The 19,963-nt window shown below is 32.7% G+C and overlaps 2 protein-coding genes across 2 annotated transcripts in view; both read right to left on the reverse strand.

The window, feature by feature from the left end:
- Nucleotides 1-768, reverse strand: part of LOC113388244 (tubulin alpha-1 chain-like) — a 3,660-nt gene extending 2,892 nt beyond the window's left edge. Inside the window, exons 1-2 of the mRNA XM_026625643.1 lie at nt 724-768; nt 289-676 (exon numbers count right to left, since the gene is read on the reverse strand). Of these exons, the coding sequence (XP_026481428.1) occupies nt 289-676; nt 724-768 (433 nt within the window). The remainder of the gene's footprint in view (nt 1-288; nt 677-723) is intronic.
- Nucleotides 769-779: 11 nt separating this feature from the next.
- LOC113388245 lies at nt 780-6,296 on the reverse strand. Its single transcript, XM_026625644.1, has 6 exons — nt 6,230-6,296; nt 5,003-6,014; nt 4,613-4,947; nt 2,907-4,559; nt 1,356-2,850; nt 780-1,149 (listed from the first exon to the last, which is right to left on the reverse strand). The coding sequence occupies exons 1-6, from the start codon at nt 6,294-6,296 to the stop codon at nt 780-782; spliced, it is 4,932 nt and encodes a 1,643-aa protein (XP_026481429.1).
- Between the last annotated feature and the right edge of the window lie 13,667 nt (nt 6,297-19,963).

Consider the following 19,963-nt stretch of genomic DNA (forward strand, 5'->3'; position numbering starts at 1 on the left):
GTCAAAAATAAGCGAGAAGCTGACATGTATATTTTTTCTGTATGAAAAATCAATTAAATCGTTCTAACATCGCATTTACATAACAAATGCTTTGAAATGTTATATTTTTGATATTATCATTATTAATGATATCGCTGAACTTGATTCCATGCAACGGCAATATGGCTGAATAATGCACGTTGTTTAAATTAAACAAAAGTAATGGCTCGCATTGAGCATGTGCATTATAGTATTCCTCGGTGGAATGTCTATATGTTTCAATACGAAACTTTCTGGTGTTTCCCTCACCATCAACATTGTTAATAATGACAATGCCACGTTGAAGCGCTCTGGCCAAGTAGTAAGGCGTTACTTCATATGCCCATTGTCTGATCATTGCATGGAGCTTCACCTGGCCCTTGAAATCCATGTTTCGCATGCATGACACTTTCACCTCGCATTCGCACTCTTGTGTAGACGGGTCACAACTGGAAAGACGGGCATGCTCAACAAACGGAAGGCGCATTTCTTCATCAGTGATAATTTGATTCGCACATAGTAATCGTACAGACTTTGAGTGTTTTTCATCTCCGTGGATGTTTCTAGATATGGCATCGTAAAAGCAGTTTCCAATACCAGTGGTTCTTATTATGTTGAGGTGCCTATGAAAAATGTCATGAAATATTTGTACGGTCCCCTGCATTCAATAGTGTAATTCTCGGTAATTTCATCGACACTCTTTACATTGCCAACTGCGAACGTCTCTCGCAATGCAGCAATCAATTCCATGTTCTCAATAACTATGGTATTTGCCAAAGTAGCAAAATTAGCTTCACTAATATTGATGCAGCTAATGTGCTCAAATCGAGTAACAGCTCAGCTACTTTGGCATGTAAGTCAATGACGTTCTCATGTTCCGTATCAATTAAGGCTGGTTGGTCAGCTTGGATTGTCTCATAATCATTATTTATTACGCAAGAAACTGCACTGCAAGTATACGGACGAGATTCTTCAGTCGTCGTGTATTGTTTCTCATCGATAATGGCGTAAATAGGCTTATGATAGCTGAAATAAGTTTCATATACGCCTCCTTGAATGTTGTCGTAATTTGAGAAAATTATATCGATCTGCGTATTCGAATTCGTTGTGATGGCGTCGCTTGGCAATACACTGCGCATGTTGAATTGGCGCAAAAAGTTTATCAAATATATATTTTTATTCTCGGATTTTACAATATTGTAATTAAAATCACCCATGAAAATAACCTTAGCATGTTGCTTACATAGAGAAAAAATTTCTGAAAAACAGTTTCGAACATTTTTTTCGGGGCATTTGGGGATTTGTATCCGGTTATGATATTGTATTCATTTAAATACAATAATACCAATTCAATGCTCCCTCTATTGTCCGAATCTGCTTCCGCAATGACTTTTGTGATTTTCATATTTTTTTTGGCGTAACATAATAAACCACGTCCATTTCGATTGTAATTTGACCGGTAGACTACACTAAATGTTGTGTCATCAATGTCCACTTTGTCAGAAGCTTTCGTTAGCGTTTCGCTTAATGTAACAATATCGCCTCTGCGAAACCACCGATCAGCATTTATATGAGACATTTGTTTTTTTAGTGTACCAACATTCTGATATATCAATACCGGAGATGTTACGTCTTTTAATGTATTATAAGATAAGTTTAATGTTTTGGTTGCGCGTAGGCGATTTATTTCGACCAATGAACGTTTCATGGTAACATCATTTGCGCTTGTAGATGGTTGTATATCAAAACTGCCCAATATATATAAACCGCTCAATTTTTTCACTCGACTCAAAGCAACGTAAAGCATCGACTTATCTCTTCGCTCTTTTTTAGTGAAATCTAGACATATCGCGTCATAAGTTTGACCTTGGGCTTTATGAATTGTCATAGCCTCTGCAGGTACTAATGGGAATTGATTACGAATAACATGATATTTTTCATCATCGCTGGCATTCGTCTTGATGGCCATTCTTTTAATCGGTGTCCAATTGGTATTTATTTGATGTTCTATCATGTATTCGTAATGACATAATCTTGCCTTTTTTCCTACCCGTTGCATCTGAAAGTCGAGCCAAACGATTTCGGGTTTATTAGTTTGTCCATTGAAAGTCACCAGTCTCAAAATCCCGCACGCTCCATTGACAAGTCCATCCTCGATATCTATGTTGTAATTAATCATGTATTTTATGCTGATCTTGAAATTTATTTTATTTTCTAGTCTGAAATCATCACCAGCTCTAGTTCGCAACAGTTTATTCATAGATTGCTTTAGATGTTCGGCTGAATTGTTCGAAAATGAATTTTCAGCTTCTGACACAATTAATACATTGGTGTTACTTTCAATTTTCATCTCATTGTACATGCTTACATTTTTGTTCGTTCCGTACAATCTGATAGCATATTCAGGAACATCATCCGGTTTCACCTCTCGTTCCTTTATCAATGCCAGATCTTCATTGGTCAATGCGTCATTAGCGAGATTATTTAGAGCATTAATAAACAACAAATCATCTCTTTGCCTCATCACTTCAGTTAGTTCATAGAAGTGGAATTCATTCCAGAGTGGATTGACGTCAAAAAATGCTTCCATCTCGTTGTGACGAGAAACTTGATACACCGGCCTATCTTTCACAGGCGGCAACTGGTTCAAGTCTCCCACCGCCAATATTGAAACGCCTCCAAATGGTTCATTCACGCCTTTGATTTGCCGGAGACGTGTGTCAATTCGGCTCAACGTGGCACTGCCTACCATAGAAATTTCATCGATAATCACGAGCTGAACTTTCGATAATTTCTCTCGAACTGTGTTGACTAAGTCGCTAGAAAGCTGGACTAAGTTAACGCCAAATTGCTTAGTGGCAAAACAAATGCGGAATGAAGCGTCATACCATTGATTAGGAAGGCTGCTTTTCCGGAGGGAGCGCATAATAGAACAACTATTTTGTCCATATCACCTCCTGGCAAACCATCGAAATAGTTGGTAATTAGCTGATAAATTGCCTCAATAACCGTGCTTTTGCCAACGCCGGCTGATCCACTTAGGAATATTTGAAATGGCAACTTGCCCAACTTGTAACAGTGAAGAATATGCAGTACAAATTCTTTTTGCTTCGCGTTCAAACAAATCATTAATTTGTACAGTTCCTCTTGTGAAATTCTCGTTGGGCATGTGTATCTACTTTTAATGACAGGCGTTTTGGTTTTACTAACACCATCGTTTTTGACACCGCCTTGTTGAAATATATCAACGTCAAAACCCTCTGGCATATCCGCTGCATCATCATTGTCAGGATTGGCATAAAGTTCATTGTCAACCAATTGCATGATTTGATCGATGCAGTCATCGCTGATAATTGAGAATTTTGCCTGATTGTCCTCAATGATGTTTTTGAAACGATTGTATTGTGTCTGAAAGTCAACATTTTCCACTTCTGTCTGTTCATTCCTCCATGGCTTGAACAGGAGAAGTTTCTCTCTATAATAATTAGCAGCATCTTGATCGGCCCTGTATCGAACATATCTGATTATAGCAGATTTGCCTCGCCTTGCATTATCTTCATTTTGTTCCTCACTGCCTTTGTCTTCGTCGAACGCTTTATGCAGTTTGCGTACTTCGTAGTTCGCAGCAAAATCTGCTAAACATATATATTCGAGGTGTTTTGGCCGTTTGGTGTATCTATCAAATATGTCCGCCATGAAGATCTCTGTTGAATCTTCATTCAACTTTTCTAAACAGTTGCTCGATTTCAGCATGTGAACGCGCTCCTTTGAAGGGCTGGTGTTGATAAATATTGTTTTTCTGCTTTGTTTTGACAGTGACAGAGAAAGTACATGATAGGCCGCTTCCTGTGCTGACATCAAGTTGTGGTTCAAGAATAAATTCGTAATTTTACGGAATTTATCTTTCACGCTAACATTGTTGTTATTACAGTCTGCGGCTGCCTCGCGTAGTAGCTTTGATAATCCTCCTTCGATTTTACTGATGTAATTCGTAACATAGCTTATCGCGCCATACTCATCGATTATAAATTGTAAATCTATGTTCGATTCGAACAAATGCAAAATATCGCGGTTGTAAGAGTTAATGCCGACTTCCATACTGGAGCGCTTCAAAAATAATCTGCTTTGTTTGAGCGTACTGCGTATAGCCAACAGATATTCTGCCTCAGACATATCCAATTCCTGCAGAACATCGTCAAAGCTTACAAATTTCCGTTCCGCATAGAAGGTGTTCATCAGTTTGTCAATTTCCTTGTAAGGCCTTTTGGATATTTCACCTTCTTGCAGTGGCTCCAATATCATAGTGCTTCTCATTACAGGATGCGGTATTTTGAATCTGCAGGTTTTTGCTTTTTGTCCTTTATAGCACGTATGACCATGTCTATGCATTTGCAATTTCACGTAAGGGTCCTCAGGATCATATTTGCACGTTAGGAATTTATCAATAAAGTCTATAAAGTTATTGTTCTGATTAGAATCTGCCTGATATTGGGTGCATTCTGTAGCCATAGAAGAATATGCTCGTGAGGACTCCCACGTTGCTGAAATTCAACACGCTCATAGCTGTCTACAACCTTATGGCAGCCAAAAATACTATCTTCTTGCCTAAGTAACCACATCAGTTTATTAACTTTGAAATCAAAGTATCTGGCGCAGCTGACGGGATCATTCCTTATTAGGTTGGTCTTGATGTTCTGATCCAATAAATAAGCGTCCCGTGTTGATATACTTCTATCAAAGTTACTATATTTCATGAGCGTTTTCAATAGCTCAGGCCAATGTGACTCTGCTGCAGATAGTGTTAGGAATAGAGTCGGTCTGCCAAGCTGTCTGATCATAGCTAACAGTTTCTTTTTCTTGTCCTGCCAAAATGCTGGTGAAGATCTCAAGTTTTTCAAAAGACGATACCCGTCATCGAATTCAATCAGGCTGTTTAAGAAATTTCTATTCTGTACATCCGAAACGGTGAAACTCGCTTCGTTACCTTTTCTGCGCCTCAGACATATGTTCAGATTTGCTGAGCACGAAATTTCCATAAACTTCTTTTGCCATGAATAGTATTCGTGTCGGTACGCATGACCGACGATCGTGTCGTCGAATCTCAGATTTTGTTCGGTCCTTGTATGATAATTTTACATTTGGTGAAAAAGTATGTCCTGCAAAAATTTTAGGGAAGCAAAGTTCATCAACATCTTCAATCTTGTGCCATGGCAAAGGTAATTTATTTTGGCCAGGCGCAATTACTTTTACCATTTCAGCTTGTCCTTTCGCTGTGATATCATTATTGTCGATCAACATAGTTTCATCATTATTGATTTGATCCAAATCAAAAACTGCCTGCGCATCGACATTGATATTTGGCACAAGATTGCAATTTTCGTTGATGTTCTCTTGATTTGAAAAAGAAACAGCATCGTTAACTGCATCGCTCTTATCAACTATAAAATTTACTTCTTCATTCATTAAGTTTTCGCAATTATCGAAATATTTTTCATTAAATGTTATCTCATACTTTTTATACAAGGGCGTGTTAATTAAATACTTAATAGCATTGCAAATGAATTTCGGTCGAACCGACTCGAACATGTAATCGCTCTTATGGTCTAGGTGGCGCTTCAATTTCACTTGTATGGTTTTCATTTCGCTAAATTTCCTGGGCAAAACCTTTAAACATTCATTCACTTCGATGGGTATGTTGACCACGCTGCCTTTCAATCCAAGTTGTGGATTGAGGGCATACGGTTTCAGAGATCGGATCTGCATAAAATTTATAACTGGCGACACCATGCGCTCCTCAAGATCTGTCAATTGTTCTAAATATTCGGGAACCTTTTCAAACTTCAGTCCATTACTTGTTGCCAGTTTATAAATTTCTCCACGATATGCATGGAGACCGCACGTGGAACATATCCATCCAGAGTTAAAATTGACAATACGCGACATAAATTCATCCACATCTATTGCCTCATTGGTTAGAGAATTTTGTGCATTCAGTTCTAATTTTTTTTAACAACAGTATCTTCACGAAATTTTGATATTGAATGCTTAAAAAACAGCCCTTCGCAGCAACAACATATATGAGAAGGCGTTTCTTCCCTTAATTTAATAAATTTTAATTTCAATTTGGCCAATGTACTTCGCTTAGATTCCTGTTGTAAGCCGCTATAAATTTTATTTCTAAAATTCAGAATATCAACATCTCTGTTCTTACTTTGGCTTTCTGCATTAATTTGCAACTCTTTCTGGTATTTTGTTGCGTCATTCCTATTGTGCCTCATTCTGCATTTATTCTCTAATCGTTCGTTTTCGGCATAGATGTTAGACTTGCGAATGTTTCGCATTCGGCGGATGTTTTTATGGCGTTCTTGACATTTATATGTAGCATTGCTGCGTAAACTACTATTTCGGAGAACGTTATTGTTTTGTTCATTCGATTTATAAATTAGATTCTGTCTCAAAGTTTTATTTCGAGAAATATTGTTTGCGGCTTCATTGGTTTTATATTCGATAGTTTGCCTCAAATTTTTGTTTCTCGAAATGTTTTTCGCCGCCTCGCCTGTCTTGTATTCGTTTTTGCGCCTTAAATTTTTATTTCGAGAAATATTGTTTGCGGCTTCATTGGTTTTGTATTCGATACTTTGCCTCAAATTTTTATTTCTCGAAATGTTTTTCGCAGCCTCGCCTGTCTTGTATTCGATTTTTTGCCTTAAATTTTTATTTCGAGAAATATTGTTTGCGGCTTCATTGGTTTTGTATTCGATACTTTGCCTTAAATTTTTATTTCTAGAAATGTTATTCGCAGCCTCGCCTGTCTTGTATTCGATGTTTTGCCTTAAATTTTCATTTCGAGAAATATTGTTTGCGGTTTCATTGGTTTTGTATTCGATACTTTGCCTTAAATTTTTTTCTCGAAATGTTTTTCGCAGCCTCGACTGTCCTGTATTTGAAATTCGCCTTAGATTTTTGTTTCTCATGACATTTTCGACACTCTCTCTGGCTGTGTAATTACTGTTGTTGCGAATCAATTCATCCGTAACTGATTTCTACGTCGTTTGCGAATCGCGTTTTCTCGTCGTCTCCTCATGCAGTTTTCATTATACCTGTAACGTGCGTCTTCTCTCAATTTCTTCATGCGATTCCTGTTATTTTCCTTTCTTGTTTCCTTATATTCGCGCTCACCATTTCCCTTCGTTGCCATGCACTCATTTCGCTTCGGGCGCCTGTTCGTTGAATGTCGGTCCGTGGCCGAACACTGCGAACCCTTCGACCTCGACGTCATAACGTCAAGTGCGTCCGAACTGCGTATTTGGTCATCGTTGACCCTAAGCAATGGCTTACCTTTGTCTTTAGCTTTATTCGGCACCTTTCCACTTCCTATCTTATAAATGCATTTTTTATTTTTATTTTTACTTCTGAATGATTTACGCTTCGTCTTCATTTTTCAATGTTCAAAAGTAATTATAAATCTAAAACCATTATCATTTTATTTGCTCATACATTAATTGAATTATATAAATATATTATATTGTTCGAAGCATAATATCATACGCAACTTTTTTTACTTGTATACTAAATAATGACCATTAAAAATAAAATGAAAATATTCATGAGATTGACTAATGTCAAATCACAAAATCACAAATGTTGAAAAAGCATTTTAATTAATTACGCATCTATTATTACTCATGTATAAGAACGTTACAATTTACAAACAAAATGTATTTTATCTTACCTCAAATTAGAAATATTCACACTTTTTTGAACTAATTTAAAAACACTAATATTTTTCAATTAATATTGATTCTATAATATCAGATAACTGATGCATTTTGTTTTAGCGTCGACGCCAATGTGACTAGTAAAAAACACGTGACAAAAAATATCGATAATTTAATATTTTAAATCCCATATGACACCACTATTTTAAGATGTCCTAGGGTAATAACTCTATCGACATGTTAAATATCATCAGATCAATCATCAGAAAAATTAAAAAAAAAATTAACGTGTTATTTGGAAAAAACGGCTGATTCGATATTCACCCAAAACTAATCACGACTACTGATAAAAAATGATATCTTTAAAACTATTTTCAAATTTTATAAATCCGCGCAGGCTTTTTTGCTAAAGCCTCGGTTCTTAACAAATTCCAGGAAAGCTCATAAATTTTTCAAAGTTTGATGGTGAAACGACTTATTGTAGGATCGTAATACTTTTAGTATGTTCTGTAAAGACAATGACATATATCGTAAAAAAAAATTCAAGAAAATTGTCGAACAGTAATATTTAACAAAAAATTACAAAAAAGCTATCTTTACCTAAAATTAATCAGTACTATTTCTAAGCATGATTTTTAGAATCGTTGTTAAATTTTCAAAATGGATTCAGTGTTGTGAGCTGAGCCGTGGACAAACATTTTTATCTTTTTCCTAAATTTTAAATTTTTCTAATCAGTTTAGTAGTTTATGGGAAAACGTCGATGAAGGTCTAATTTTGACTGAAAAGCGTTACTAGTATTTTTCAAACTTTGATGAATTTTTAAAATTAAACTACTTGTAGTAAGACCATGATGTATATCGCCAAAAAAAGTTCCATGAAAATCGGCTTAAATTTTTTTTTAACATTTAATTACAAGAAAACGGCTCGGTAGATTTTCACCTAAAACTAATCAGCATCATTCCCAAATGATATCTTTCGAACAGTTTTTGATTTTTCAAAATCGGTTCGGTAGGATGAGCTTAAATGTGGACGAAAAGTTTAACACTTTTTTTCAACAGTTCATTACAAGAAAACGGCTTGGTAGATTTTCACCTAAAATTAATCAGCATCATTCCCAAATGATATCTTTCGAACAGTTTTTGATTTTTCAAAATCGGTTCGGTAGGATGAGCTTAAATGTGGACGAAAATTTAACACTTTTTTTCAACAGTTAATTACAAGAAAACGGCTCGGTAGATTTTCACCTAAAATTAATCAGCATCATTCCCAAATGATATCTTTCGAACAGTTTTTGATTTTTCAAAATCGGTTCGGTAGGATGAGCTTAAATGTGGACGAAAATTTAACACTTTTTTTCAACAATTAATTACAAGAAAACGGCTCGGTAGATTTTCACCTAAAATTAATCAGCATCATTCCCAAATGATATCTTTCGAACAGTTTTTGATTTTTCAAAATCGGTTCGGTAGGATGAGCTTAAATGTGGACGAAAATTTAACACTTTTTTTCAACAGTTAATTACAAGAAAACGGCTCGGTAGATTTTCACCTAAATTTAATCAGCATCATTCCCAACTAATATCTTTCGAACAGTTTTTGATTTTTCAAAATCGGTTCGGTAGGATGAGCTTAAATGTGGACGAAAATTTAACACTTTTTTTCAACAGTTCATTACAAGAAAACGGCTCGGTAGATTTTCACCTAAAATTAATCAGCATCATTCCCAACTAATATCTTTCGAACAGTTTTTGATTTTTCAAAATCGGTTCGGTAGGATGAGCTTAAATGTGGACGAAAATTTAACACTTTTTTTCAACAGTTAATTACAAGAAAACGGCTCGGTAGATTTTCACCTAAAATTAATCAGCATCATTCCCAACTAATATCTTTCGAACAGTTTTTGATTTTTCAAAATCGGTTCGGTAGGATGAGCTTAAATGTGGACGAAAATTTAACACTTTTTTTCAACAGTTAATTACAAGAAAACGGCTCGGTAGATTTTCACCTAAAATTAATCAGCATCATTCCCAACTAATATCTTTCGAACAGTTTTTGATTTTTCAAAATCGGTTCGGTAGGATGAGCTTAAATGTGGACGAAAATTTAACACTTTTTTTCAACAGTTAATTACAAGAAAACGGCTCGGTAGATTTTCACCTAAAATTAATCAGCATCATTCCCAACTAATATCTTTCGAACAGTTTTTGATTTTTCAAAATCGGTTCGGTAGGATGAGCTTAAATGTGGACGAAAATTTAACACTTTTTTTCAACATTAATTACAAGAAAACGGCTCGGTAGATTTTCACCTAAATTAATCAGCATCATTCCCAACTAATATCTTTCGAACAGTTTTTGATTTTTCAAAATCGGTTCGGTAGGATGAGCTTAAATGTGGACGAAAATTTAACACTTTTTTTCAACAGTTATTACAAGAAAACGGCTCGGTAGATTTTCACCTAAAATTAATCAGCATCATTCCCAAATGATATCTTTCGAACAGTTTTTGATTTTTCAAAATCGGTTCGGTAGGATGAGCTTAAATGTGGACGAAAATTTAACACTTTTTTTCAACAGTTAATTACAAGAAAACGGCTCGGTAGATTTTCACCTAAAATTAATCAGCATCATTCCCAAATGATATCTTTCGAACAGTTTTTGATTTTTCAAAATCGGTTCGGTAGGATGAGCTTAAATGTGGACGAAAATTTAACACTTTTTTTCAACAATTAATTACAAGAAAACGGCTCGGTAGATTTTCACCTAAATTTAATCAGCATCATTCCCAACTAATATCTTTCGAACAGTTTTTGATTTTTCAAAATCGGTTCGGTAGGATGAGCTTAAATGTGGACGAAAATTTAACACTTTTTTTCAACAGTTCATTACAAGAAAACGGCTCGGTAGATTTTCACCTAAAATTAATCAGCATCATTCCCAACTAATATCTTTCGAACAGTTTTTGATTTTTCAAAATCGGTTCGGTAGGATGAGCTTAAATGTGGACGAAAATTTAACACTTTTTTTCAACAGTTCATTACAAGAAAACGGCTCGGTAGATATTCACCTAAAATTAATCAGCATCATTCCCAACTAATATCTTTCGAACAGTTTTTGATTTTTCAAAATCGGTTCGGTAGGATGAGCTTAAATGTGGACGAAAATTTAACACTTTTTTTCAACAGTTAATTACAAGAAAACGGCTCGGTAGATTTTCACCTAAAATTAATCATCATCATTCCCAACTAATATCTTTCGAACAGTTTTTGATTTTTCAAAATCGGTTCGGTAGGATGAGCTTAAATGTGGACGAAAATTTAACACTTTTTTTCAACAGTTAATTACAAGAAAACGGCTCGGTAGGTTTTCACCTAAAATTAATCATCATCATTCCCAACTAATATCTTTCGAACAGTTTTTGATTTTTCAAAATCGGTTCGGTAGGATGAGCTTAAATGTGGACGAAAATTTAACACTTTTTTTCAACAGTTCATTACAAGAAAACGGCTCGGTAGATATTCACCTAAAATTAATCAGCATCATTCCCAACTAATATCTTTCGAACAGTTTTTGATTTTTCAAAATCGGTTCGGTAGGATGAGCTTAAATGTGGACGAAAATTTAACACGTTTTTTCAACAGTTAATTACAAGAAAACTGCTCGGTAGATTTTCACCTAAAATTAATCAGCATCATTCCCAACTAATATCTTTCGAACAGTTTTTGATTTTTCAAAATCGGTTCGGTAGGATGAGCTTAAATGTGGACGAAAATTTAACACTTTTTTTCAACAATTAATTACAAGAAAACGGCTCGGTAGATTTTCACCTAAATTTAATCAGCATCATTCCCAACTAATATCTTTCGAACAGTTTTTGATTTTTCAAAATCGGTTCGGTAGGATGAGCTTAAATGTGGACGAAAATTTAACACTTTTTTTCAACAGTTCATTACAAGAAAACGGCTCGGTAGATTTTCACCTAAAATTAATCAGCATCATTCCCAACTAATATCTTTCGAACAGTTTTTGATTTTTCAAAATCGGTTCGGTAGGATGAGCTTAAATGTGGACGAAAATTTAACACTTTTTTTCAACAGTTCATTACAAGAAAACGGCTCGGTAGATTTTCACCTAAAATTAATCAGCATCATTTCCAAATGATATCTTTCGAACAGTTTTTGATTTTTCAAAATCGGTTCGGTAGGATGAGCTTAAATGTGGACGAAAATTTAACACTTTTTTTCAACAGTTAATTACAAGAAAACGGCTCGGTAGATTTTCACCTAAAATTAATCAGCATCATTCCCAAATGATATCTTTCGAACAGTTTTTGATTTTTCAAAATCGGTTCGGTAGGATGAGCTTAAATGTGGACGAAAATTTAACACTTTTTTTCAACAGTTAATTACAAGAAAACGGCTCGGTAGATTTTCACCTAAAATTAATCAGCATCATTCCCAACTAATATCTTTCGAACAGTTTTTGATTTTTTAAAATCGTTCGGTAGGATGAGCTTAAATGTGGACGAAAAGTTTTTTTCAAATTACAAAGAAACGGCTTGGCAGATCGTTGCACAAAACTGACAAACGATAGTCCTCACCGAAATACATCAAATGGCTATTAAATTTCTAAAATCGGTTCAGGCGTTTTTGAGAAAACGTCGATCAAAAGTCTAATTTTGACAAATGCCAAAAAGATCATACTGATTTTTGCAAACTTTGACGAATTTTCAAAGCTGAACCAGTTGTCGTAGGGCCGTAATATTTTAGTATGATCTAGAAGACTATGGTATCTATCGCCAAAAAAATAATCATAAAAATCGCCAAAATTTTTTTTTTGAAAACTTTATTACAAGAAAACGGCCCGGCCGATCTCTACCAAAAACTAATCAGCACGATTCCCAACCAATATCTTTCGAACGGTTTTTGAATTTTTAAAATCGATTCATAACTGCGGGCTAAAACGTGGACGAAAGAGTTTTCACTTCTCTGCTATTTACGAAGAAACGGTTTGGCCGATCGTCGCACAAAACTGACAAACAATAGTCCTCATTGAGATACATCGAATGGCTTTTAAATTTTTGAAATCGGTCCAGCCGTTTTTGAGAAAACGGCGATTTACGGCAAAAAATCTGTTGGTGCACACGCACACACACACACACACACACACACACACACATACTTTTTCCAAATTTGGTCTCATTCGATTCAGAATGGCTTGAAACGTCGAGAAAACATAAAATTAGCGAATCGGATTTTTTGATGAAAACATAAACTTCTCCTTCGGGAAGTTAACCATCCAAGTATTTGTTGACATATTATTTTATATATATATATATATATATATATATATATATATATATATATGTGGTAAAATCAAGTGTGATATTGTTCTTTTACCGCAGAGGACATTAAAAAAATTAGATTTTTTTAATTGTAGGCGTAGGTACAGTACAATAATTGCCGGGTCATCTAGTATGCATGTATTTTTATAAAAATGTATATTATCAAAACAGAGGATGAAACTCTAAATATTAAAGCTAACAATATTTAGCGTATTTCCTACCGAATTTTCTTAATTTTAAAAATTACTGCAATTACCTATGCATATCTAATATTCATGCGGAATATATGAGATGATATATAAATGCCTAGAACTTTTAATTTCGGTTCAACTGGTGGAAGAAAATTTTGTTAAATCAAAGATTTCTATTTTAGAATGCTTTCGCTATTAATGTTAGTACTTAGAAAAGTTACTTAATAAGTAAAAAACAAATCGGTATTTTTCAGACTATCAAAATAATGTTTAAATAATATATTTTCATACCATCATTTATCCGAATTTGAAATCAATAAATATGCCTTCTATCAAAAATGAACTGAAAGTACGAGATCGCTCCACCGTATTTTTGGTACGCTTCTGAAATTATGAAGCATGACAATTATGAAATTATGAATCAAATATTTTAATGCATATTGTAAATATGCGTATCTAAACTATATAAAATATCATTATTGAATAACACTTATCCAATTTTTAAATAAATTGATTTCAATTACTCATACAATACGGGTATAATATTCTGATGGTCAATATGTTAATCAATGTTTCCATCAAATTTGCATATACGATTTTGGCTATTGAACTTTGAGTGTAAGCACAGTTATGGACAACGCCAGTAAACATTAAATATACATTATGCAGTTTACGTACGCTTGTCTGAACTGCGTCAATCTGCAGATTCATACGCGGACCTAGAAAGGGCATTGATGTCCGAGCAATGATTATTATACATTTTACACTAAAATAATGATTAACAATTTGATGTTAAATCTATGCGATATATATATATATATATATTTATATAACAATATGTATATGTGGAAGAGAGAGTGTGTGTATGTAAAAATCTGAACCACAAAATTCTAAAACAAATAAATTCAAAACAAATTTTATTGCAACTGGTATAATTCAAGATATTCGACTAAATGAAGTAAAACTAATAATTATATCAAATAGTATCTAGATTCTAAACTATTAAATCCTTCTTGTAGTACAACGTTGCAGATTCCCGGTCTAGTACAAGAAACACACAATTTACATAACGTAATTACTCAGTTCGTAACGTTTGGGATCACATGCGGAAATAATATTATTCCAGAGCCTAGTAGTGTATTTTGTTCATTAAGCAAGTAGTTAAACAGATTAAATTAATATTAAAATGAAAATTATGATATTAGTTTGTCTAAGCTTTAAATCAAGAACAGAAATGTATTTACTTTAACGAGTTTGGTATTATAACACATGCAACTGCAATTGAATTATTATTATATTAAATTAATTAATACAATCAGTAATAATTTTGATATATTGCTTATTTTTTAATTTTATTTATTTATACATTTATATTTATATTACATTATACATTAATATTTTACAGATATATTTAGACAACTAGGAGTGTATGGCATCGTGCCTTAAAGCAAATTTCTGGAACTTCCTCCAGCGTAACGAAATGTTCGAGAAATGTTGAATGTTTTCAAATAGATTAATATAAATCCTGTAACATTGTTTAATATTTATAAGAATTATATAAACCGATTTACACGTTAAAATTATTTATTTAAAGTATATAAGTGAGCTTTAAAGCTTTAGTTCTGAATTATTTTCGATATACAAAAAAAAATTGAAATTTTTTAGAACAAAACATTTTTTTTCCAAAAGCAATTGTTTCGTTAATACAAGCAGAAAGTTATTTGAATCATTCAAATATGATGCTTAGTTCTCTCAAAAACTAATCACCACTTCTCCCTACCAATCGGATATTCCTTTCTCTCAAAAACTCCATTTGTATTTTCTGCACTCTTTGCCTGTATCTCCGTAACGGCTAGACCTGGCTTTGCAATAACTTAACCAGCACATCTCCCTATCAATAGAAAATGAATATTTTGTTAATCATTCAAATCGGTTGATCTGTGCGTCCGAAAACATGAACAAAAATGCGGACACACAAAACACTCACACACAAATATCCATTTTTTTTGAGGTGTGCCAAAATGTTCAGAAACCTCTGAAACGTAAAGATATGCAAAATAATTATTTTAGATTTTCGTCTCCTTACTATAACTTATACTACGGAAAGTTAATAAAATATTAATCAGTCCTAAACAGTGTTCATCAAAAAAATATTTTTAATAAACTCAAAAAAAATCTATTTTAATGAACTTGACTTGTAAATATCTTTAGTGCACATATCTTGATAATTTAAACTGGATTTTATCACACTCAGTAGTATGAGTATCACTTTTATACTATAAGTAATCCTAAGTTAATTTAAATAATACACCATTTACTTTTTATATTTCAATGATTCAAAATAACTTCAACAATAAGATATTATCTTACAGGCATAATGTGCATATGAGAACAAAATAACTAAGTCTCATTTAATGAAAGTTGTTTTTTCAGAAATACATGCTCATTAAATATTTGAAATATTTCAACCGTTAATTTTAAATACTGAAATTTCAGTAGTCAAACGTTTTCATCAATCAGAAGTTGGTAATAAAGTGGGCCAAGTTTCTCACTATGTGATTGAAGTATTCTTACCTAGGTAAACTCAATTGAATAATTATCAGCAATTTTATTCATCTTTTTTAGCTTTTTATACGTTCTCTGATTTCAATCATTCTTATACATTACGTTTTTGTTCTCTTTTTCTGTATTTTTATTATCAATTTTATTTCAACAGCAAACTGTTTCTCTCCATTTTTTACAAATATTATTGAGGCAAATTGTTTTCGTAGAATTGTGATATCTTATTTGAATAAAAATGTAATAAAAGTCGTTGAAATTAATTGAAACCAATAAACAGCTGGGAGTAAATGTCACGTTCAGACAAAATAATTGTACGTGTTATCTTACATATAAAACAGAAGAGACGCTCCATAAATTAGAAGGGCCCTCCAGCCACCCAAGGCTAAATGGGGGTCGTACGCATTGCGTTGCTCGTATTGTGCGTACATTTCGAGTGTTACTTCGCCGTTACGTGTTTGCTTCGACACAACAGCCAACAGCAATCATACGGTTGAATTGTTCCAGAAGATGCAACCCAAGAGCATCTACCAAAAGTTTGAGATAGTAAGAAATTTTGATGTCCATCAGTAAAAAAGATTTTTTTATCAATTGCGTAGTTTTCGTTCAGCTTATGTTTTTTACATCTCTATTTTTACTTCTGTAAAGGTATAAAGCCATCTTAAGTTCACAAAAAGTTATGAGTTGTTTATAGTGATGAAGCCTTAAAAAACGGCAATCAGTTTGCCACATTTCATGTTGATGATTTTTTACTTATGCTCGGTTGTCCAGTTCAAGTTGATTACAAAAGAATTGTCTACTTGCCCTTTAACCGCGTAACCGAACAATCAATTCTGACATCTACGTTGAACAACTAACAAAATTAAACAAATTACTAGTAACTCCCGCATAACACGGTACTTCTATAACACGGATCCGCTCTAACACGGTTAAAAAATTGAGACCAACCCCCTTATAACTAGATACTTTTAAAGTACGGGTTTGCTCTAACACGGTTTGAGAATTGGGCAAAACTCTAATAAAATGAAAAATATAGTAAAACCTATCAAAATCAAACTTTATTTAATCTAAAATTAGTAAATTAGTAAAATACCTCAATAAATGCGGTGAAACTAATGCAAAACATAACTAATTTAATATTTATTATTCGAGCGAGTATGTTCGATAAAAAAATCTAGGCTTTCCGAATAATTAGTCAATTATTCTTAAACAAAGATCCTTTAAATAAAATGAGCATAAAATTTTAATGAAGATGACTTAGCCATATGATAAATATATAAATATCTTTTCGCTAAAAGCAAGAAATTGAAAATATTATATTTTTGCAAAAAATAATGTACAGATATAGAGGTAGTACAGAAACTGCTCAGAGAATGATGATATCTTGCAGAAAAAATGATTGTGTTGGATAGCGCTTGTTAATTATGACTAAATCATATTATTCATGTAATGTATATTACTTTATGAAAATCAATAAATAAAACAATATTTATGAAAAAATCATGATATGTAGCATGTTTATTGAATTCTTGGAAAGTAACCCCTCTTTTTGTGCTAGTTCTTTGTCCCGTACAACACTGATTCGTATAACACGCTAGTTTTCTAGAATGTATTTATCGTATTATATTATACAAGGGTTATCATCTGTATACAAATTAAATTATTGGAGTTTGGCTGGAATGTTTTTCCACATACACCATATAGTCTTAGTCCTAAAACTGCACCTCCTTTTTTTTCGATCTTTACTTAATCGGTAAACAATTCGATGATTATTATGGTGATGGTGTCAATTTGTACCCGATTCACTTTTTTAAGAATATAAACCAGAAGTTTATCATGAGTGTTGGATAAATATGCTGCTAAAAAGATGATAAAAAATCATTGAACAAAATGGACTATACATTACAGAATAAAGTTATTTAGTTTCCATTAAAAATGTCTTTAAATTTCTAGTAGAGTCACCAATTACTTAGTGCCAACCAATATGTGACATCACACTGATACATTTTATACCGCTGAGCCTATCTATTCAACTCGAACAATAATATATATTGCTTTTCGCCATAATTGGCATGCACAGTTAGTCTATCTATACCTATTACAAATTATTGTTTGCCTTAGCTTTAGCACATGATGCCAAGATCAACATTTCAGATCAAATTTATAGCCCAACACAAATAACGAGGGAGGCCATTTAGTTAGAATTAAACTTAACTATCACTACTAAACTAATATGCGCAAGTTTGACTTTCATGCAATCTAATAATGGAAATGCTAAACTATTTACTGGTATTAAATTACTTTCTTTATCATTTGAATTAAATATTTTGTTAATTCTGCTAATTCATAATTTGAGAAGTATGATGGTTTTAGAGTTATTTTATTCTACTCTGTTACATTATATTATAGTAGATGGAAAAGATATATAGCCAGCCAACACTTTGATTCTTACGATGTTGCTATCGAAAGATAATTGCAATGTTAGAAAATCTATAAGGAAGTATTTTCTTTGGTAGTTATTTTTTTGGTTGGAAGCACTATTGTTTAGTTCACGAGTCTTTAAAATTATCTGTAAGTATACGCTATTTAATTGTTTTATAAAATGTATTGTTATTTTTAAGTTATATTCAACAGTTTTTTTATATAACCTCTATAAAACCTTTTATGTGGGTAAAAAGGACCAACTAAACTCTACAAAGGCAATTTTACAAGGTATACGTTAAATAATTAGTTATTCTAACTATGTTGATGATTATTTCTTACGGAATACAAGATCAAGGTTTACAGTATTATCTCTGTAATAAATGTACCCATGAATTTTATATGTTGCATTGGTTGAAAAATATAGCTATAATTTCGATTTTTTTCAAAATTAAAAGTAAGATATTGATTCCCTTTGTCCCTTGACCGTCCTATTTTCCGTCCGCCTATAGGGGTAAAATTTTTGAAAAACAGCCAAAAAACGCATTTGTACAATGTTGAATATCTGGTTTTACCAATATAATTGCTCAAAGCCAAATTACACCTTTGTTCTCTGCCCTACCCTATATGAAATGCATTTAGAATATTAAATCATATAAAATTATATAAAATTATATAAAGTACTTATTTATTTTTAAAAAAACAGCCTAGAACGCATTTCTACATTGTTTAATTAGCTAGGAGTTTTACTGAATATAGTCAGATAGTTGTCTGTTTGATATATGCTATTTGTTTGTTTTTCCAATATAATTGCTGAAAGCCAAATTGGACCTTTGTATCCCACCTTATATGAAATACATTTTGAATATTAAATCATATGAAATTATATAAAATTATAGAAAGTATTTATTTATTTTTAAAAAACAGCCAAAACGCATTTTTACGATGTTGAATTAGATAGGAGTTTTACTGATCATAGTCAGATAATTGTTTGTTTGATATGTGGTGCTATTTCGTTTTTTCAATATCATTGCTGAAAGCCAAATTGGACCTATGTACCCTGCCCTATATGAAATACATTTTGAATATTAAATCATATGAAATTACATAAAATTATATGAAGCACAATTTGTGATAATGCATGATACATAATACATGAGTATGCTACCTGAAATAAATCGTAAATTTTAGAATTTCAATTATACCATAGATTATTACTATAATCTTTGAACAGTATTGCATGCATAGATTAGATAAATAATAATTAATGTGTTGCATCGTTGACGTATCTAAAAAATGATAGGTATTAAATCGGATTTGTTTCCCAGTTTTATTATGAATTGCGACTTATAGTGCAAAACATGTTTTTCCATTTCACATTTTTGGTGCATGTCATGCGCAACAATATAGAATTTTTCATTGTGCGCTTCAATCACAGTATTTTATAGGACAAAGTGAGATAACCAAATATTGTATGAGATATATGAAATCATGGAAATGCAAAAATAGTGAATCAGTTACGTCAGCATCTGCTGTATTACATTTTTCACATTTTTTTATTTTTGTAATCGCGTCATCGTTTTTTATACAATTGTGGTGCTTTTATTTTACACGGATTTTTGTAATATATCAAATAGATGAATACAAATTTTAAATCGTATATTATAAATGCGTGAGCGTATATTAAAGCGACTTATTGTATGAAGTACTATT

Source organism: Ctenocephalides felis, unplaced genomic scaffold (genome assembly GCF_003426905.1).
Source record: "Ctenocephalides felis isolate EL2017-DRISC unplaced genomic scaffold, ASM342690v1 CF-g0.4_SCAFFOLD_03572, whole genome shotgun sequence".
NCBI classification, from domain to species: domain Eukaryota; kingdom Metazoa; phylum Arthropoda; class Insecta; order Siphonaptera; family Pulicidae; genus Ctenocephalides; species Ctenocephalides felis.

Excerpts from the sequence above, each read along its gene's own strand:
- LOC113388245 (XM_026625644.1), bottom strand. The coding sequence starts at position 6,296 with ATGAGGCACAATAGGAATGACGCAACAAAATACCAGAAAGAGTTGCAA. Across the intron at positions 6,015-6,229 it reads AATTAATGCAGAAAGCCAAA|AACTGAATGCACAAAATTCT; the intron begins GTAAGAACAGAG and ends AAAAAAAATTAG. Across the intron at positions 4,560-4,612 it reads GTTACTTAGGCAAGAAGATA|CAACGTGGGAGTCCTCACGA; the intron begins GTATTTTTGGCT and ends GTTGAATTTCAG.